Here is a 20,860-nt window from a genome sequence, read left to right as displayed (position 1 = left end):
TACATATAAATTAGTAAAACATAGTATATAATGTAATGGAAGCTAGGAAAACAACAAAGCTTCTGTTTTCTTTTTAGCCTGTATCAGATGCATTGTGATAGTACTTGAGATACACCTAGAAATGGGTCTTGTTATTCAAGGAATTTCTAACATTTAAGTTTTAATGGAGATTAAAAATGAGCAAAAATAAGTGGTGTTCCTTAACAGTACGTTCACTATCTTACTGTTTTTAGATTTCTTTGTATGGTAACCTTAGTTTTGATTTTTTTGAATTTATGATGCTTCATTTTGGAATAATTAAAACTTCACTATAATATTTTTCACTTTAAATTGCCATAAATGAGCACACTAAGAAAGAAACTTAAAAAGTTATTATACCATTCTATGAGTTCATTAATTTCAAACTCTCTGTATTAGTATATTATAAAAAGCTTTTCCTGCAGAATGACAGAGTGATGTTATCACATCGCTCTGCGTCCCTCCTGCTTCCTCCCTCTCCCTTCTCCCCCCTCCTCCCAGCTCAAGCCAGACCTCTCCGCTTCCCCATACGACTGGAATTACTATTTTAAACCAAATCCCTGCTCCTCTTCCTCCACCCCCTTTCAACGTCAAGAAACATGGCACAGTCACTGGAGCATCGCACATTGCAGCTGTTGTCGCCCGGGGGGGAAAGGGTGTGTGCATTGCCTGGGACAGCAGACCAGAGACAGGCGCTAGGAGCAGGGCTCCCAGCTGGGTTTGTGCCAGCAGCGGGTTCTTGGGGGGCCTGACTGCCTGGAATCCAGCTGCCCCTGCAGAGACTCCCGGGGGAGCTTCCCCGGGGAGCTGCCACACCAACCTGTCTGCTCCTTCCCTTCCACTCCCTGCAGACGGATGGATGGCCCTGGGCTCTGTGGGCAGGGCTGGGGCAGTGAGCAGTGCAGACGGGACCACATGGGGAAGAGGCCGGGACAGCGCCCCCTACCCTCCCAAGCTGCTGCTTTCCCTACCTCAGCAGGCTGCAGTGCCCTGGAGTGCCATGTGCACATGGCACTACCTGAGCCTCACAGAGCCCCATGCGGAGTGGGCAGGCTCCCCTGCACTTCCCCAGCCACCGGGGTTAGGACTGGGTTGGGGAGAGAGCGAAAGGGACCCTAGCTCGCAGGGGGAGGAGGGAGAAGGGGCCAGGCTGGTGCAGGTTTAGTAGGCTACGTTTAGTTTAGTTTAGTGAAAGCAGTGTGAAAAGAGAGGAAGGACAAGGTGAACCCATTCCCTGTGTCCAAAGGTCTCTGCTTTAAGAGTTCTTTAGATGAACCTGCATCAATTCCTCCAGCAGTACTGTCTGAATGGACAGTGGAGCTAAGAAAGCAATGACTTGGCACTTAAGATAGTATGCAGCTACAGAAATGTTAGAGAATGGTGACAATGGGGCTATTTAATCAACCAGTGAGAATTCCTGGCATATATGTTGTCTTTCACTTCTTGACTCTTTGTAACAGATAGAATTGATTAATCAAAATTAGCTGTAGAGGAATGATGGTGATAGGTAGAGTTTCCTCTGATATCACAAAGTGGGCTCTTAAAAATTACCAGAGTGTTATTTATAATAATAAAAATCACATACAATGGTAGATAAAATTAGATAGAGCTGCATATGTAGCTGAATTATTCTCTTTGCTCTGTATGATAAATACAACATCTCCTCCCTCAAATCAAGACTTGCATACTTGATTTAAAGAGTATTTTCTGGGAATTGATTAATATTAATTCAAACTTAGATGTCCTTTAAGAAATTTAGTATCTGTGTTGGTATTTTCTTTATTCTGATGAAGTTAACAATGAAAAAAATGCAGAAATTCAAGCTCACATAGTTAAAATTAATTGAAACCTTATGCATAGACTATTCTTGAAGAAATCAGCTTATAAATAAATTACATTTGCAGCTTTGTATCTAATTGTACAATATTAATCAATTCTCAGAAAATACTCTTTAAATCAAGTATGCAAGTCTTGAGGTGAGAGACGAGATGTTGTATTTATCATACAGAGCAAAGAGAATAAGTCCTTGCTTTAAGTGAAAAATGGAACTCAACCTTAGCTATAGAGTTGTGACCAGCACTATCATAATATATTATGGTTTTATCCTGTTTTCCTCACTTAGCATGATTTCAAGTGACATTTTTTGCAGAAATTAGTAGGATTTGGCCATATAAATAAAAGCCACTTGGAATACATTGGTGGAAACAAGGTTGGACTGTTTTAAAACAATAGTGCTTTTTTATAGTAAGTAGTAAAGGATTTTGTAGTTAATTACGTATTTGATATTTTAGTGTTTTAATAAGTAGTTATCCTTTTGCTATATCAGGCAATAGCAGAAGCAGCAGCTGAGTTAGGAGATTTTGGTGCTGAAGATAGGATTTGTAGGCTCTCAGAGAGTTCCTCAGAAGCATCGAAGTTGAGCTCAAAGAGTGCTAAAGAAAGGAGAAACAGAAGGAAGAAAAGGAGACAGAGAGAGCTTTCTGGAGGAGAGGACAAGTTGGATGATGAAAAGCTTCCCAAATCTGATTCAGAAGGCAGTATCCGAAAGAAAGGTTTCCGTTTCTCTTCATATGAAAAGCGTTTCACTTCTCCTGACCAGGTACTGTTATAACTAATGCAATTATAATTTTTTAGTACAGTGATCTGTTCGGCATGAAAATTGTAATAATATCTAAGGTGCAACATTGTGACTTCACTGCATGATTGCAAAAGGGAGGGATAATTAAGGGAGAGAGTTTTTGTTTTACTTTAAGAAATCCTGCAAACATTCCCCAAAATAAATATTTAAAAAATAGCTGTTCAGTATCTTGATGCGATGATAACAGAAATATGGGCCACTGAAACCTATGTTTCCCCACATCTAGAACTTTCTAACCTGTGCTTTTGTGTGCTTTAAAAGGTAGTCCAGGAATTGTTCATTCTTGGCATTCTAGAGTCCTTCTAGTCTAGGATAATGTAGTAGTATCTAATGTAGTAGTATCTAGTCTAGGATAATGTAGTAGTATCTAGGATAATGTAGTAGTATCTAATGCAAGGACTCAGTGATAACCATTGTCAATCCTTTTCTTGTTTTTATTTTAATGGGGCCTTATTCCATATACACAAAGTTAATGGAATGATGGAAATGTTTTCATTTTTTATATTGAGGTAATTCACCTCAGAATACCTAGGAAGGTTATTTGTTTTCTCTTTTGTTCAACTTTTAGTTACCACTTTAACATAGGTAGGATTTTATGCATAATTTCACTTTCACAGAATGAACAGCTGTTTCAGGTAATAACCTGTTATGTACTTTAAAACAATTATTATGTCCCACACTTGGTTTTCATTTCTCCAGACTAAACAAATCTAATTGGTCATGTTTTCCTCGTAAGTCATGTTTTCTAGATCTCTTATCATGTCGGTTGCTATTCTCTGGACTTCCTTCAATTTATCCACATTTTTCATTAAATGTGATACTCAGAACTGGCACAATACTCTATCCTTATCACCATGGAATAAAGTGGAAAAATTACTTCACTTGTCTTACTTACAACTCTTCTGATAATATATTTCAGATGTTCAGGTTTCTGAGAACAGTGTCATTCTGTTGACTAATATTTATCTTGTGATCCTTTATGGCCCTCTGATTTCTTTTCACAGTAGACCTTCTAAGCAGTCCTTTCCCATTTGATATGTATGCAATTGATCCTTCCTAACTAGATTACTTTGCATTTGTCCTTTTTTGAATTTCATCCTATTTACTTCAGACCATTTGTCCAGTTTGTCCAGATCATGATGAACTGTAATCCTGTTCTTTTGTACCTGCAACTCCTCCAGCTTGATATCACCCACAAACTTTAAAAGTGTACTCTCTATGCCATTATCTAAATCATTCATGAAGATATGAATGATTATTGAACAGAGTCAGGGCCAATCACTGTGAGACTACTGTCTGGAAATTGATTTTTCAAGCAGTTATGCATCCACCTTAGAGTAGCTCCATTTAGCCTGTATTTCCCTAGTTTGTTTATGAGAAGGTATTGCAAGACAGTATCAAAAACCTTTACTACAAGATACATTTACTTACCAATCGCCTGAGTTTACTAAAGTCTGCCTTCTTGAAATACATCATCTTTATTATACTGTTTTTCTTCCTACCATGTCTTAGAATTATGAGCTCTGACATTTCATGATTCCTTTTACTTTCAAATTCTCAACTAGTTCTTCTCTGTGTGTCAAAAATCAAATTTAGAACAGCCTCTTCCCTAGTTGTTTTCTCCAACTTATGGATAATCTGTGCCCTGATTAATTATTTCCTAACAGATATCTAAAAGGTTAAAGTTCCCTATCACCAAGTCCTGTGCTTTGGATGATTTTGTCAGTTGTTATAAAAAGCATAATTAACTTCTTCTTTCTGGTTAGGTTGTCTATATTAGATCCCTACCATGACATCTGTCTCCTATTTCTTTCTCAACCTCAGTCTAAGTGTATACACCTTTGACAAAGCAATACCTTTTCTCTTTTTTTCCCTTACCTGCCCTTCCTGAGCAACCTTTCAGTACCTTTAACCCAGTCATGTATACTATCCCACGAAGTCTTTGGGACACCACCTATGTCATAGTTGTGTTTATTCATTTGTATTTCTAGTTCTTCCTGTTTGTTCCCCATACTGCTTGCATTAGTATAAAGACAGTCTCTCTTTTTTTTTTCTTTTTTTTCCCTCCTTCCCTCCTCTCCCATTCCTTTATTTATTCTTGGATCTGGACTTCTAATACTTCTGTCACCTGAAGAAGTGTGTAGTGCCCACAAAAGCTCATGATACCATCTACATGTTTTGTTAGTCTTTAAGGTGCTACTAGACTATTTGATGTTTTTTAAGTTTTTCATTTTACAGACTAACTCGACTAGCCCTCTGAAGCTTAAGATACTGATGTAATTTTCCCACTATGTTCTCTCTCACATGTCCCTGCTATAATGATCCATGCTCTCCCACCCACCAGATTCTAACCCTTTCAGGTCTCCATGTCTTGAATTTGCCTGTGGGCTTTTGTATCCATCCCCTGATAAACATAGTTTAAATCCCTCTTTACTAGGTTAACCAGTTTGCATCCAGAGATACTATTCTTCCCCTTCCTCAATAGGTGAACCCCATCTCCACACAGGGGCCCATACAGCCAAGGTCCTGTCCTCCTCCAGCCCAGCCCTTTCTGGGCAGGGCTGCTCCAACCCAGCCAGGCCCCACACCCTGCTGTAGGTAGAGAGATGCTCTGGCCAGGTCCTCCGGGCCATGGGTGGGGAGCTGTCCTGGCTGTGCCTGGCTTCTAGCTAACCAGTTACTGGGTAAATATGCTGGTAAGGCTAATGCTTACTGGATAACCAGTTAACCTTTTACATCCCTGGTTTGCACTCTTTCTCTGTTTTATTTCAAACTCCCATTAAATGTTGGGCTTTGTTTTTTTAAAAAAAACTTGTCTGAGAAGACTTTTGAGGTCATATTAACTGGTTTTATCTTAACATGTGTTTTTATATATTTAAAGTTTTGAAATAATATGTTTAATTTTGTTTTCCTACAGTCTTTGTTGAGCATTCGTGATGCCCTGTTTTCCCCAAGGCGCAACAGTAGAACGAGTCTTTTCAGCTTCAGGGGTCGTATAAAGGATGTAGGATCAGAAAATGACTTTGCTGATGACGAACATAGCACTTTAGAAGATAATGATAGCAGAAGGGGTTCTCTTTTTGTGCCACGCAGACATGAACGGCACAATAGTAACATTAGTCAGGGCAGCAGGTCATCTAGGAGACTTCCAATGAATGGGAAGATGCACAGTACTGTGGATTGCAATGGAGTGGTTTCCTTGGTTGGTGGACATACATCACTCTTGTCGCCTACTGGACAGCTTCTGCCAGAGGTGATCATAGATAAAGCAACTACTGATGACAATGTAAGGAAGTTTTAAACAGTTCAGGCATGATGGTGTTTTGCTATTGCACCAGCCTGTGTTTCTACAGAATGGAATCCTTTGGGAATGATCCCTGGCTGCCAAACTGTGAACGTTCATGCATCTTGAAATAACTTTCATTATAATAAAATAGGTCTAAAATGATTTTATTTATTCATCTGGAACTTACTATATGTACTTGCAAACACACTTTGAACCAATAGGCTGAAATAACAAATGTACTAAAAGTGCAAAATGTGAACATTTAGTGTTTATGTATGCAGTAACGATGTACGCAGAATTGAATACAAAGTAGCATGAAGAATGTGCTATTTTTAGTTCTGTTTCAGGACCCAAAATTTAGACATATAACTTCCTGGACATTTAGTGTGTCCCTTGCTTCCCTTCTTCCTATTCTGTCCAGTTATTTTCTTCACTCTTAAACTCCATCTGCCTCTGTTTCCTGACAAACATCTTGCAAGCCTCTGACTTACCTTTTCTTTACCATGTCTGTGGGCTAAGACACATAGGCTATGTCTACACAGCACTGACATTATTCTGAAATAACATAGTGTGCGTCTACAGGCAGTCCCCAGGTTACATGGATCCGACTTACATTGGATCCCTACTTACAAACGGGGTGAGGCAACCCCGCACTAGCGGCTTCCCCCCAGCAGACCAGGGAGACGCGAAGCTAACGCCCCCCGCCCTCCAGCAGACCAGGGAAACGCGGAGCGGCTTTTCTCAGCAGACACCTCAGCTTGAGAATAAAGAACTGAGGGAAGTGAGGTGTGGGAGAATACAACTGAGCTCTGGAGAAATGTTTGGCTAGAGTTTCCCCTACAATATGTACCAGTTCCGACTTACATACAAATTCAACTTAAGAACAAGCCTACAGTCTACATACAAATTCAACTTAAGAACAAGCCTACAGTCCCTATCTTGTACATAACCCGGGGACTGCCTGTACTCTGCCAGCCTTTATTTACTGAAGAAAATTGTAAACATATTGCACACACACACACACACACATACACACACACAGAATATCTCATTATATGTATAGTTAAGGTGTGACTGCAAGTACAGCTACACCTTCAGTCTGTTAATGTCAATATTTGTCCTCTGTACCCTTCCTTACTTAAAAAATAAATTGGCATGCCTGGGCTCAGTTAAGTCAGACTTTTATTGGTAATTGAATCTGAGCTAATAAAAAGTAGATAGATATCCTTCACCATGAGTATCTCATAAGAAGAATCAGTCATGAGTAAGACTACTATTTAGTTATGTGTTTTTAGGAAAAGTCATGGACAGGTCACAGGCAATAAATAAAAATTCACAGGCCCCATGACCTGTCCATGACTTGTACTATACAGTTTACCCCTGATAAAATCTTAGCTGCAGGGGAGGGTCAGTGCTTGGTGGGTGCTGCTCTGAGGGAGTCCAAAGCCCAATGGCACCAGCTGCTGGGGGCCACTGAGCCCAGTAACACCAGATGCCAAGGATCACTAAGCAGCAGCTGCTCAGGCCACTGTCTGGAACACCCAGCCACCCATCACTGTTCCTACTGCCCCCAGGACCACTTCTCAAGCAGTCTCCACGGCCAGCTCCACTGGCTGCTGGCCTGGCAGTCCCTAGGGCCAGTTGCCTGAGTAGTGACCTGTGCAGCTGAACCTGGGACTACCTGGTGCAACTAGCTGTGGAGCCACTTCAGCAGCAGCCAGCGTGGCTACCTCTGGGGCTGCCTGACAACTAGCTCCTAGGGCCTGTTGCTCAGGTGGCGCTGGGTTCAATCACACTGACTACTGTACAAGTCATGGAGGTCACAGAAAATCATGGAATCTATGACTTCCGCAACCGCTGACAGAGCCCGAGTCATGAGTGCAATAACACTGAGGGTATGTTTAAATATCCCATGCTTCATTTGCATATTTGTATTATGGTGCTATTTCGAAATAGTGCTATTTTGAAATAACAGACACTGTTAAGGCACAGTTATTTTGAGGTATACCAGTTATTTAGAGAGAAGGGTTTTCTCTCGAAATATCCACGTCTTAACAGCATCTGTTATTTTGAAATAGCGTCATAACGTGATATTTAAATCCCGGCTTCATTTGCAATTTCAAATGTCTTCATTTGCATCCCTCTCTCGAAAGAGGGTGCAAGTGTAGACATACCCAGACAGAAAAACTTTTTTACAAATTTTCGTTGCAAGGAAAATAATTATTGTCTTAAAGTTAGCTTACATGAGGTTTTAGTTTCTTGCATTTTGAGCCACTTGGGAAATGTAGAGTAAAGTGTTACAGTTTAACCTAGTGCACTAAGCCTGGAACTAGGAGCCAGAACCCTACAGGTCTTCTGTTTCTAGCTTTGCCATTGACTTGCTATGTTACCTTAATCACATTGCTTAACTTCTTTCTGTTACAATTTTCCCAACTGCCAGCTGGGATTCACAATGCTGATCCACAGTGCCATGAGGACAGGGGACTGGACTCGATGACCTCTAGAGGTCCCTTCCAGTCCTAGTATTCTATGATTTCAGAATTAATTAATGATTGTGTAGCACTTTAAAAATGTGAAGTGCTATATAAGTTCACAGTATTAGTAGTGTCCAGAAATATACTTTAGAATAATTGAAAAATATTTTTTAATATGATAGATTCATATTACAAATAAAAGTCTGCCCTAATACATTGCATAGATATGAAGGTGCATGTAGCATGAATTCCTTGGAGCTCAAATTTGTTATAAAAATGTCTTGGAGATCTGTTTATATCATTTCTAAAGTTAATTAAATTCATCTATAATTTGCAGAGCTCCCCTACAGGAACAGAAATAAAGAAGAGGAGGTCAAGTTCTTATAAAATATCAATGGATTTGCTGGAAGATCCAACTCTAAGGCAAAGAGCAATGAGTATAGCCAGCATAATCACAAACACAATGGAAGGTTTGTTTTAAAAAGAAAACCCATAAATAAAACCACAAATGGCTGAATTTACTTTGCTTAATTTCAGACTCATCTGAAAGGTGCTATGTTTATGGTTATCATTGGGAAGACTGTAAAAAGGGGGTGGGCAGAGAAGAAATATCCAATTTGAAAAGAAATGAAGGTAGTGAAAAGTGGATACAGGGAAAATGATACAGAGGTGAAGAAAAATATTGGAAATAGATTAAAGCATATCTTCTTTATACTGATCACCTACTTCTTTTAGCCTAGTTATTGGCGTGGTATAGTGTCTGCTCCTAATATTTAGCACAACATTCCTGTTAATTAGAAAAGTTTTGTTTCTACTAATTAAATATATTCTTGAAAATTTTTAAAAAATGGATTAAAGCAATAGGACTAAGATGTTAGTTAAATTAAACTAGCTTTGCAAGTCCCCAAAATAATGTAAAGGCTTACAAAATTCAGTGAAGTTAATCCAGCCCTACTTCCTATTTTGATTTTCCTTCCCCCCGCCCCCAAGTAGGTAATTTAAGGTTTCTGAATGGATTGCAGTATTGGAGGTTGGTTTTGAAATATTTTAGTCTAAGAATGAAAGAACATTTGAAATTGAAGTAAAATAAGGAAAACAAAAATGGGAAGCTCAAAAGAAAACAGAAGTTTCTTCAATGAAGATTAATTTAAGATGGTTTTCTCCAGATTCCTTGTTTTTTCCTTTTCCAACATTAATACCATACTCAAAACCTAGCAAGGTTTCTCCAACCTACCTCTTGAACTTATCACTGTATTCTTGTTTTGAGCATTGCAGCATCCTCAACATACAATATTGCTACTTGTACTATTATTTTCCTGATTCTAATATTTTCATTTACTGATTAGAATGACACAATTCCTCATTCACACATCTCATGCCAAGCCCTAAAAGGTAAGCCTCAACATATGCAAGGCTTAAAAATGTGAATTTAGTTTGTAAATTTCAACCCATAGTTTTCATTGACATTTTCCCCACTTTTAAACCTTAAATTGAGATATAAAAAGTATAATCGGCAGCTATTCCTCTTAACTTTGTTTTTACATGTTTCTTTTCCTGTAGAACTTGAAGAATCCAGGCAAAAATGCCCACCATGCTGGTATAAATTTGCCAACACTTTCTTGATCTGGGACTGTTGCGCCCCTTGGTTAAAAGTAAAACATATTGTTAGTTTGATTGTGATGGATCCATTTGTTGATCTCGCTATTACCATCTGCATTGTTTTAAACACACTCTTTATGGCCATGGAATATTATCCAATGACTGAAGGCTTCCATCATGTACTTTCTGTAGGAAACTTGGTAAGTCTGTCAAAATGAATTGTGATATGTGAATATAACTTTAATTAAAAGTAGAAGTCATTTCTGATTTATTTTATCCTACAAAAGACATTTTAAGTGATTGTTACATTCTGAAAAGTAGCTCTAAAAAGGCATTTTTTGGGACAAACTATATGATTTCCATATGTTTGCATAGGTTACAAGTGTTAGCTGTTTAGTAAGATTTATAAAAACTTCACTTTCAGTGGTTCTTGTTCTTGAAAATTAATTAGTGATTTTTGAGTTACTAAACTGGCAAAAGTAGAGGGATTGGGTGATTCTATTATAGAAGATAAGCAGGATTTCTTTTAGATAGGGAATCCTAAAAAAGCAGGGAAAATATTGCAAAACTCCAGGCAGGAAGGTTTGAGAGAACCCTGAGCAAGCTTGAGGCCTCACAAAAGAAGAGACTGTTGCTGGAACCAGAGGAAAAATATATTCTTGATTTTTGTGTTCTATCTTTTCTCAATGTGATAAGCAATTTGGGGCAGCAAAATAGCTTAAACAAATTGCCATTTGGAGCACACACAAATACTCTAATTTGGAATATTTGAATCTTGAATAACATCTGTATTTGTAAATTGTGAATTTTTGGGGCTCTAGGTCTGGAACTGCTGAGCATGAACGTAATGCCCCTGATCCAATGTAGACAGGGTACAGCCATCTGTCCTGCATTTAAAGTAACAACTTTTCCAGAGGTAGTCAGATTGAGCCTAAAATAGAGGTTAAGGATTTCATCTGAGGAAAAGAAAAATAATGAAGGATAACAGTTGTCACAAATTGTCTATGATTGTGTCTGTCCGGAATTCAGAAAATAGACATCCCAGAGATCATTTATTCATTGAACAGACCTACTAAAAGTAACAGCTGAGTGTGATGTAATTGAGACAGTCAAAAATAGGCATTTTATAATACTGTTAGGGTTCCATGTTTACACCCACTCAGCTAAAACTCAGCCATTACAGGTTTAATTTGTGAATTGTATGCTTCTTAATGCTTTAAAAAAAAAACCTGTAGCACATAAATATTCTAGTTTTCTTCTGCCCGTTACTCTTTTAAAAGGTTTTTTCATCCTTTATTGCTAAAACAGTGGTTAATATCTTGCATTGTACTTATACGTATTAGATAGTCTGTGATTTCCTTTTGGCTGAGCCTGTTACAATTACTTCCACTATATTTTAAAAGATAGGGCTTGATACTCTGAAATGCTGATCACCCACAACATAATTTAAGTGGAGCTGTAGATTCAGCATTTCTTCAAATTAGAACCAATAATTGTGAGTGATTTGTTGCTTGGTTCTGTATTCCTCTTGAAATTATTAACAGATTAGACTTCCTTCAGAATTGTAGTATTTAACCTGTAGCTGGTCTCCTTTCTTGAGTTCCAGTGATTAGATTTCTTTGACTTTTTGTTTTTAAGAGTATCTTTTTCTCTGAGGGACTTTTCACAGAATCCATTCTTGTGTACATGCACCTTGGGTGCAGGAGAGCAGATTCTCTTTGACAAGGGTATGAAAACCATAGCAGAGGGAGAGAAGGGAATAATGCAGAGTCCTGTAGCGAAGTTAGAACCATTGTTAGATGTGCCCCCTATTGGCATGTGACAAACTTCCAGTTGTCGGAGAGACCAGAATTTCGAGTCTATGACCTTATTAAGAGCTAATTCATGAACTCTTCATTTGTACCCCACTTAGTTGAAAAGGTGACACTTTATCTACAGGAGAACTCAAAGATCCTTTTATTTGATGTGTCTGGATCAGTTTGTACTACAGATAGTGATTCCTGAGGCTCTGTCTGAGGAGAGAGATAAAGAGCGTTCCTATCTTTGGACAGGAGCATTTAGAAACAGACTTTGGGCCTGGCCTATCACTGAATGAACTTGTGGGGATGGTCCCTATTGTGCAGCTTCAAAATTTGGTAGCTCACATAAGATAGATCACATGGATCTCTTTGTGGTACTGATTAGGGATGTAAGGGTATGTCTACACAGCAAAGTTGTTTCAAAATAACAGCCCTTATTTCAAAATAACTTTCCTAGCGTCTACACAGCCAAACCACTATTTCGAAATAAATTTGAAATAGCGGAGCGCTTATTTCAAATTTGGTAAACCTCATTCTACAAGGAATAATGCCAAATTTGAAATAGCTATTTCAAAATAAGTGCTGTGTAGACGTGGTAGGATGTGAGGGAGGAATGAGGCACAAGCTCCCAGTGGGGCAGACCAGGGAGGCTCTTAGTGCTCCTCAGGGTGGAAGCTCTCACGCAGGGCCTCCTAGATACTGACAGCACCTCGATGGACCTCCCAGATGGCAGCCTGCAGAAAGTGCATCCAGGCTCGCAGCACCAGAGTGCCCAGGGGCATCTCTGGCTCCATGTTGCAGAGTGCTGTGGTGTCCCGAGTGAGGGCAATGAGAGCACACAGAGACAAAATGTTTTGCTGTCCCTCATCGAATAGACAAGCAAGCAGGGAAACCTGAGAACTGGCTGTTCGGGGAGGGAAGGGAGGGTTCCTTTAAGCACAGACCTCAGATAGCCTCAGGCAGCAGTCCCACACAGTAAGTCCTGACCTGGTGCCCTGTTGGAACTGGTTCCGGCCAGCCTTAAATGCGATTCAGAGTCTGCTCAGTGTGGACACGCTATTTCGAAATAGCAAAATGCTATTTCAAAATGCATTTTGTGTGTAGATGCGCTGTGTTGAAATAAGCAATTTCGAAATAAGATATTTTGAAATAACACTGTAGTGTAGACATACCCTAAGCTACAACTCAAGTAGTTGACTGCCCGATAAGCTTAGGCTTATTGGAGAGTCGAGTCACTACTCAACTATTCACTTCTCCCCATCCCTACTCCCCCCAGCTGCATCTGTATCAGAATCAGCAAGGGGAGAGAAGCAGCTTAAAAGCTGATTCCTGCCAGCACCGGCTCTGTGGTGAGGGGCAGGCAGGGGAGGCAGAGCTGCAGCAGTCCTGCAGACTTCTTAGTCCCGGATCACACTGCCTGTGGGAGCTAACCACACTGTGGCTCTGCTGTTTAAATGTAGTAAGAGATGGGCAGACTGTGCACCTTGCTCTTACTTGCCTGTAAATTGCAGAGCTGCAAAGCAGATAGCGAGCTCCCCCTCCCCTTATTGACTGAGTTTCCATCAACTTCTCAATTAGCTAATTAACTTAGCTACTTAACATCCCTAGTACTGATGGAAGAAACTTTCCACCCAGTATCTGATGTTCTCAGTGCTACTGCCAAGAATAGGGTATTATTCACCATCTTGGATGGAATGTTACAGCTGGCCAAATCTGTGTGTTCCAATCCAGTCCGGTTTGCTGGTGGTTGCTGCTGCCAGCGATAGGGAAAGATCCAGACAATCATACTCAATTCCTAGTGATACAGGAGGGAAAAGGCTGATTCACTTCCCATTCTCATCATCTCTTTGTATCAAGATGGTCAGTTATAAGGCAGTCGTGGCATATTATCGATTCCGTTTTTGGGAAGAAATGTTGCCTTTTGTTCAGGGCTTGCCTGATAACAAAAGAAGGTTGGCCAGCATCTTATAGGAGGATTAGAGTGTATCCAAATATTCCCTCCTTTGGCAGCATAATCCATAGCATCAGAGCATTAGTATCAGCCATGATTTCAGGAACAGTGTCCTTTTAAAGGGGAGAGTTTCATTAGTGAAAAAAATTACAAAAACTAAAAGGTCATAACATCAAAACCTGAATCTCTAGGGCAAAAACTCCATTCTAGCCATTAGCTGAGTGTTTGATTTCATCATTTATCTGTGAAAAAGACCTTCCTTATTGCAATGACTTCAGCCAGCAGAGTGTACTTATGGCAGATCCACATTTTACTACTTTTTTTGATTGTCAGTTCTTATTGAAGGTGGTGTTTGATTTTTACATTAATTTGTTAATTTAGCATTTCTCCCGGAGCCACATTCTAATAAGAATCTGTTCTTCATCTATTCAATGGTTAAAGGGCTCTCACCTGTTACATTCTACTAGAGCTGTTGTTATTTTCTTCACTTGTCTGAGGCAGGTGCCTGTAACTTCAGCATACACCTTCATCATATGCTGCTCTGGATTTGTATTCTAGAGCAGATGCTAGGTTTGGCAAGTGCTTCTATGTGTATTCTGTTCCCCTTCCAAGTTAGTTTCAGCATGGCTTATCAATATTTCCTGTAAGTGGGGAATATACAGAGCCAGCTGAAGATGAATGCATGTCACTTACTTGTAGTTCTTCAATAGGGCTTTGCATTGTCACTTTTCCCATCCTCCTTCCCCTCTCTGTCAGAGTCCTTGTTATTGTGTTCCTGGCTTTGCAGTGGTAGGAACTGAATTGGGGATAGCACTCTGTCCTTTCTGTAGCTTCACCTTCTGTATATTGTGATGCTGAGGAGAGAAGAGGAGTTGCAAAAACACTTTTGCTAAAATAGGCATAGTACCCATTAGCAGGAATATGCAGAGCCATTTCAAAGAACTCTAATTATGTTAGATATGGCTTTGTGGAACATTCCTATATTAGGTACTGTGCAATGCCATCTTCAATAAGTAATTAAGAATTGTTGGAGTGAATTGGAGGGTAACCAAACATATTTGTATCAACCACATTTTGGTCACAACTCTCATTTTGTGCTTTGACTGAATAATTTTTCAAACATACTTTCAAACTTACCTACCTCCAATATTTGAGTCATGCTCCCTCCTATGGCTAGTTCTTATAATGTTCCAGCCTGTGCTTGAAAGAAGAAAGGTGAAAGTTTGGCTCTACTGCCTTTGAGCCTGCCCATTCAACTTCAGCTGTTTCTTCACTTCTCCTCTCCTCATAATTGCCAGTTCATTTTAGGCGCTCTCCATTTGTGTTCCTCTGTCATCCAATGCCAGGAGTGAACTCAACCCCCACCCCAAAAAAAGGGGGGGGAGGAAGGTTTAAGTTGTTCTTATAGATTCTGATGTAAGTTATTACCTATTAAACATTTTATGTCTCAGTAATACATCTCGAATTCTTACTATTGCAGTTAGTATTTTAAAATTATACTTTTTAATATTTGTCGATAGTTACTAAAGAGAGAGATATCAATATAATGACTGACTAATATGAATTCACTGGGGCCAGAATATAATCAAAAGAATATTTCTATTAAGGTCTTTAACCTTCCTAGTTTGAATGAGTCAACTTTAGTTATTTAAAACAATAAAAAATACTTTCTTGAATAGATTTGTATAGATTTTCTTTATGAAGAATGAGGACAACCACTTTTTACTAATTAGGGATTTACTAAAATTCCTGCATACCTTTGTAATGAAAACAATGAATATTCCATCTGTGCTGTTTTTTGTAGCAGGCTAACTTCAGCCTGTGTGTAACTCCATTAATCTTAATGGAATTACACCAGGGATTAATTTGTTCCAGAATATTCTTGTATTTGCTGGGAGATTTTTTTTTTTATTACTGACACCTTACTATAAAAAATATATCACTTCTCTTTATTTCTAATTTTACTTGTTCTCCAGTTGTATAACACCAACAATTTACATTTTCCGTTTAGGTTTTTACTGGAATTTTCACAGCAGAAATGATTCTCAAATTAATTGCCATGGATCCTTTCTATTATTTCCAAGTAGGCTGGAATATTTTTGATGGGATTATTGTTACCCTTAGTTTGGTGGAGCTTTTTCTTTCAAATGTGGATGGACTATCAGTTCTCCGATCATTCAGATTGGTAAATATATTAGTAAACAATAATTTACAGTTACAGTTAATACATTATGTTTGCAATTCAGTATTTGTCTGTTCTATATAATTTAGAAGCATTTTCACTGCACATGTAATTTTTCTGAAGTGGAAAAAGAGGCATCTTTCTAGGTACAAGTCTACCAAAAGTTGTTTACCTTATTATTCCAAAGTAGTATATGTATTTTTTTATGGTTAAGAAACAGTTAAACAGTAATTCAAATGAAGGCAATTGTAATTTCAGAGTGATTTGCATTTAACATGACTATATAAGAACTTCATAACTGTGCAATTCACTGCTGTTACCTTTATAGCTCACAGATTAGAAAATAAGTATTCTATGTTCTTGACTATTTAGTGTATGTTGGACAAAAATATAAGTAAGAAATTAGGGAGAAATTATTTACATTTCTTACTTATCTTCATGTCATTTTGTTATATCAAAGGAATAGAACTCTTCTTTTCAAATACTGTATTTATGTCCAATAATTACAATTTATAAAAAGTTAATATTAAATATTTAAAAAACTGATTTATCAGCTGTGTATTTTGAGAGAATAATATTTCATTTTTAGAATAGCAGTTGAGTAAATGAAGCATTATTGACTGAGGCTCCTTTTTCTGTGTGACATAACATGAACATGATCTTTTGTGGTTGAGAATAAAAGTGAATTTAATCAAATATTTTTATTAAATTTTGCTGGATTAGGAAGTATATGTTACAAAGATCTCTCATTTATGTTTTTCCTCAAATCTACAAATATTGTTTGTTTTGTATGTTGCGTTTAATTCCAGACTTACCCCGTGAAGATCTTTTCTACATTGTATGAGGATTATTCCTCTAATCAACATTTTTTATCTTAGGGAAAATTTCCCCAAATCACTTAACAGGCCTTAGTCGGTTAGTGTGTTATATTCTGTTTCCTCTCCACCAACATCCTATATGATGCTAATAGCCAATCATGCTCAATATTCACTAGCCCTGCCAGTTATATTAATGGGTATTCCATTTGCTATGTCAAGTTGGGCAGTGGAATGATGCATGACTTTAGCTTCTGCAGCAGACAAGGTGATGAAAGGTGAGTTGCAAATCTATAGAATTTTGTGGACTTCCACAAGACTTAATTGGAAGTTAATTATCAACTTGGAAGATCATTTATAGGTGGTACAGTATTAAATTACTGAAAACCACAAAGATAACCATTAAGATTTTGTGTATTAAGGGACTACTCAGTCTATTGTCTAAAGAATAGTTCTACAGCTTTGTTGTAATTACTACTAATGATGCTTCTTTATTGTTTTCCAGTTGCGAATTTTCAAGTTGGCAAAATCTTGGCCCACACTAAATAAGCTGATAAAGATTATTGGTAACTCAGTGGGGGCTTTGGGAAATTTGACCTTGGTGCTCGCCATCATTGTCTTCATTTTTGCTGTGGTTGGTATGCAGCTGTTTGGCAAAAGCTACAAAGAATGTGTCTGCAAGATCTCCGAGGAGTGTGAACTTCCCCGCTGGCACATGAATGACTTCTTCCACTCTTTCTTGATTGTATTCCGAGTGTTGTGTGGAGAATGGATAGAGACTATGTGGGACTGTATGGAGGTTGCTGGCCAAGCTATGTGCCTTATTGTTTTCATGATGGTCATGGTGATTGGAAATCTCGTGGTATGTAACATACACCTTTCAAGGGATGGAACAGGATCTGTACCGTATATTTTTTATTGATAGCTATTCTGTTCTACATTGATTTTTATGCTGTGCATATCACCATAGTACCTGAATTCCTTCCATCTATTGCAGCGGTGGACAATAATTTTTGAAGGCGGGCCACTTTGGAAGTAGTTTGTGGGTGACTTCTTCCTCCCCCATGCTTACAGTTTTTGGAACACAAATGGCCCGGCAGCCACTTTTCTAAACAATGTGCAGGGGCGGGGCAAGTAGGGGAGTCTGCCTGACACTCCCTGCTGCATCCATAGGCTGGATTCAGTGGCTTGGTGGGGTGGATCTGGCCCGTGGAGGGTGTTTTGCTCACACCTGATCTATTATATCAGTTCACTCATCCTCTTCCTAATGGAGAAGAGTATTCAGTGGAAGGGTTGTTGTTAGTGTTTTGGGGACACACACACACACCAAAAACAACAATAACATGCAAAAAACTATATATCACTAGATATGTAGATAGTGTAGCATATATATACACACACAGGGCGCGCCAAGTGGCGGCCAGCCCTGCTCGCCAGCTGCGCGGTTCAGCACGCTGCGCATGTGCTGACTGGGCAGCATGGCTATGCCGGTGAGTAGATTACAGTAATTGTCGAGCCCTGTGTGTGTGTGTGTGTGTGTGTGTGTGTCTGTGTGTGTGTATATATATATGTATATATAGATATATATTTATATCTACACTCGACAGACTATTGAATCTACTCGCCCGTGGCAAGTAGATTTCAGCCCGGCACCCCATTTACCAGTGGCGCGCGCATGCGCAATGTGGCTTTTGCACATGCGCAGCGCGGGGCTGGCGAGCGGCTTCCGCCGCTGTTTGTCAAACCCTGTGTGTATACACATATATATACACAGGGCTTGACAAACGGCGGCGAAAGCCGCTTGCCAGCCCTGCACTGCGCATGCGCAAAAGCCGCATTGCGCATGCGCGCACTGCTGGTAAACAGGGCGTCGGGCTGAAATCTACTTGCCGTGTGTGTGTGTGTGTGTGTGTGTGTGTATTTTATTTATATATATATATATATATATATATATATATATATATATACACACACACATATATATATAAAACACACACACACACACACACACACACACACTGCTTTGTGTTTGTTAGAGAAGGCAAGGTCAATGAAATATGCCTAGTGCTTAAAGCAGAAAGTAGAGGGTATGTGATGGTCCTTGGTTCCTGTTGCTAGGGTTGTTTGTGTCCCTTTTATATCATAATAGCTATAATCTTGGGCCAACCCTTGAGAAAGTTCTGTACACTGGATAAATGCTCTTTACCCTTGTAGAAAAGTCTATTGTGCCTGAGGAGTAACTTAAACATTTTAACCTGCACTCCTTTCTTCCCATCAAAACATCAGTCCTAGGAGAAATCTTGTTCAGGTTCTGCCAGTCATACATAGGTGCAAAGAACATTTTAAAGGGCAAGAAAATGTGATTGCAAAACCATCAAAATTAGCTCCAGGTGCTTAAGAGCAGGTGTCATACCTGAAATATTCTTTGCCAGCAAACTATCTTGTGTTCTGTTCCAGCAGCCAGCCAGGAGCTCTCTCTTCCTTACTCATTCTCTGACAGCACTGAACCTGTCCATGGTCCTGCTGCTTTTTTGGCCATCCAGAAACAGATTCTCTTCTTGTGCTTCACATAGCAATTGACTGACTCTGTTGCTGCAGCTCCTTTTGGATGACCCTGATTGTCTGCTCCTTGCAACCTCTCTTAATGGATGGAGGGAGCAGCCTAAAGCAGTGGTTCCCAACCGCCAGTCCACGGACTGGTGCAGGGGTCATGGTGGCTGCTGGAGCTGAAGCCAACCTTGAGCTACTACACAACAACCGGCTTCAGCTCCAGCAGCTGTGGCGACTGATTTTGCTGAGCAGAGGCAGTAGGGCTAAGGTGTTGGTAGAAGGCGCCTCCCACCTAGGTAAGATGACAATCCAGCCAGGGCTCCGTACTCCCCCCCCCTATCTCTACCCCTGGGGGCACAAGACATGCTTGGGGAAGTAGAGGGCACATGCGCCACCAATGGCTGCTCCCCTGCCAGCATGGCAGTAACAGCCATGCTCTCTAAAAGGGGCAGCCTCACTCTAGGGAGTGTGGGGCCAAAGGGGTGTTGGGTGAGTGTGTCGTGGGGGTCACTGGGGAACAAGGTGTTGGCATGAGCTATAGAGGTCAGAGGTTAAAGGGTCAAATGGCATGGGGCATAGGGCTGGGGTCAAAGGGTGTTAGGCATTGGGAAGCAAGGACATGAGTTGGGGCTAGGGGTTAAGGGAGGAGGGCTGGGGCTAAAGGAGGGCAGGGACTAGAAGTCAAAGGACAAGAGGGGGTGGGTTGCAGTAGGTCAGTGGGTATGGAGCCAGGTGCAGCACAGCTCATGCTTCTGTCTCAGGGGGCAGCAAATCTGAGGATGTCTGAGTAGGTTTGGGGGCCTCAGAACTTGTGGGAGAGTCAGTTGCAGGGTCAGTGGGGCAGGATCAGAGTTTGGCACAATGGGCAGTCATGGAGTTTGTAGAGCAAGAGGCACCAGGGGTAGAGGGCAGGATCAGGGAGCACTGGGAGTGGTGGAGCAGGAGCTGGGGAAATGACAGGTTGTCAGTTTAAGTCAGGGGTCACTGGGACACAGCTTGCCAAGGTTGGCAGTGACAACAGATGTAGGACAGGCTCCAGGCAAGGCAGAGGTGGTTGACAAAAGGAAGTTGGCAGCAGGGGGTGGTGGGAAGCAGGAGACGATGGGCACTGAGGTGACAAGCTTGGCAAGAGAGACTTGTGAAGTAATGGGGTTAGTGGGATATAGGGGATATCAGATGATGGGTTTGGTGGGTTTAATAATACAGAGACATAGAGTACCAGGGTTGGCTGGATGGGGTTAGAGGATTCTGGGGTTGGAGGAAAAGGGATGTGCAGTGACAAGACAGGGTAAGTGGGTGAGCGGACAGGTAACTTTATTTGCATACTTGCATATTCAATGTTTACATAACAAATATGCAAATAAAACTATGTCAGTCCCCAGTATAAAAAATGTTGGGAACCACTGGCCTAGATGATTTCTCCATTGTTCCTTTCTGGAAGTGGTATAACTATGAGGATTCCAGCAGGGTGACCTCTGCCTAATACATCCTGTCCCCCCCCCCCCCCCCCCCCCGACTATAGAACTCAATTTAATATGCCTACAGACA

The 20,860-nt window shown here is 40.1% G+C and overlaps 1 protein-coding gene across 3 annotated transcripts in view; it reads left to right on the top strand.

The window, feature by feature from the left end:
- Positions 1-20,860, top strand: part of LOC102458957 (sodium channel protein type 2 subunit alpha-like) — a 167,254-nt gene that overhangs the window by 73,770 nt on the left and 72,624 nt on the right. For 2 of the 3 annotated variants that reach the window (XM_075933532.1, XM_075933530.1), the window contains 6 exons: positions 2,345-2,617; positions 5,574-5,942; positions 8,754-8,886; positions 9,977-10,215; positions 15,777-15,950; positions 17,268-17,624. In XM_075933532.1, coding sequence (XP_075789647.1) covers positions 2,345-2,617; positions 5,574-5,942; positions 8,754-8,886; positions 9,977-10,215; positions 15,777-15,950; positions 17,268-17,624 — 1,545 coding nt within the window. The remainder of the gene's footprint in view (positions 1-2,344; positions 2,618-5,573; positions 5,943-8,753; positions 8,887-9,976; positions 10,216-15,776; positions 15,951-17,267; positions 17,625-20,860) is intronic. The other variant, XM_075933531.1, reaches the window with a different exon arrangement.

The sequence above is a fragment of the Pelodiscus sinensis genome, chromosome 7 (assembly GCF_049634645.1).
Source record: "Pelodiscus sinensis isolate JC-2024 chromosome 7, ASM4963464v1, whole genome shotgun sequence".
NCBI classification, from domain to species: Eukaryota; Metazoa; Chordata; order Testudines; family Trionychidae; genus Pelodiscus; species Pelodiscus sinensis.
The sequence above is the reverse complement of the archived record's forward strand: the minus strand, read 5'-3'. Positions and strand labels throughout refer to the sequence as shown.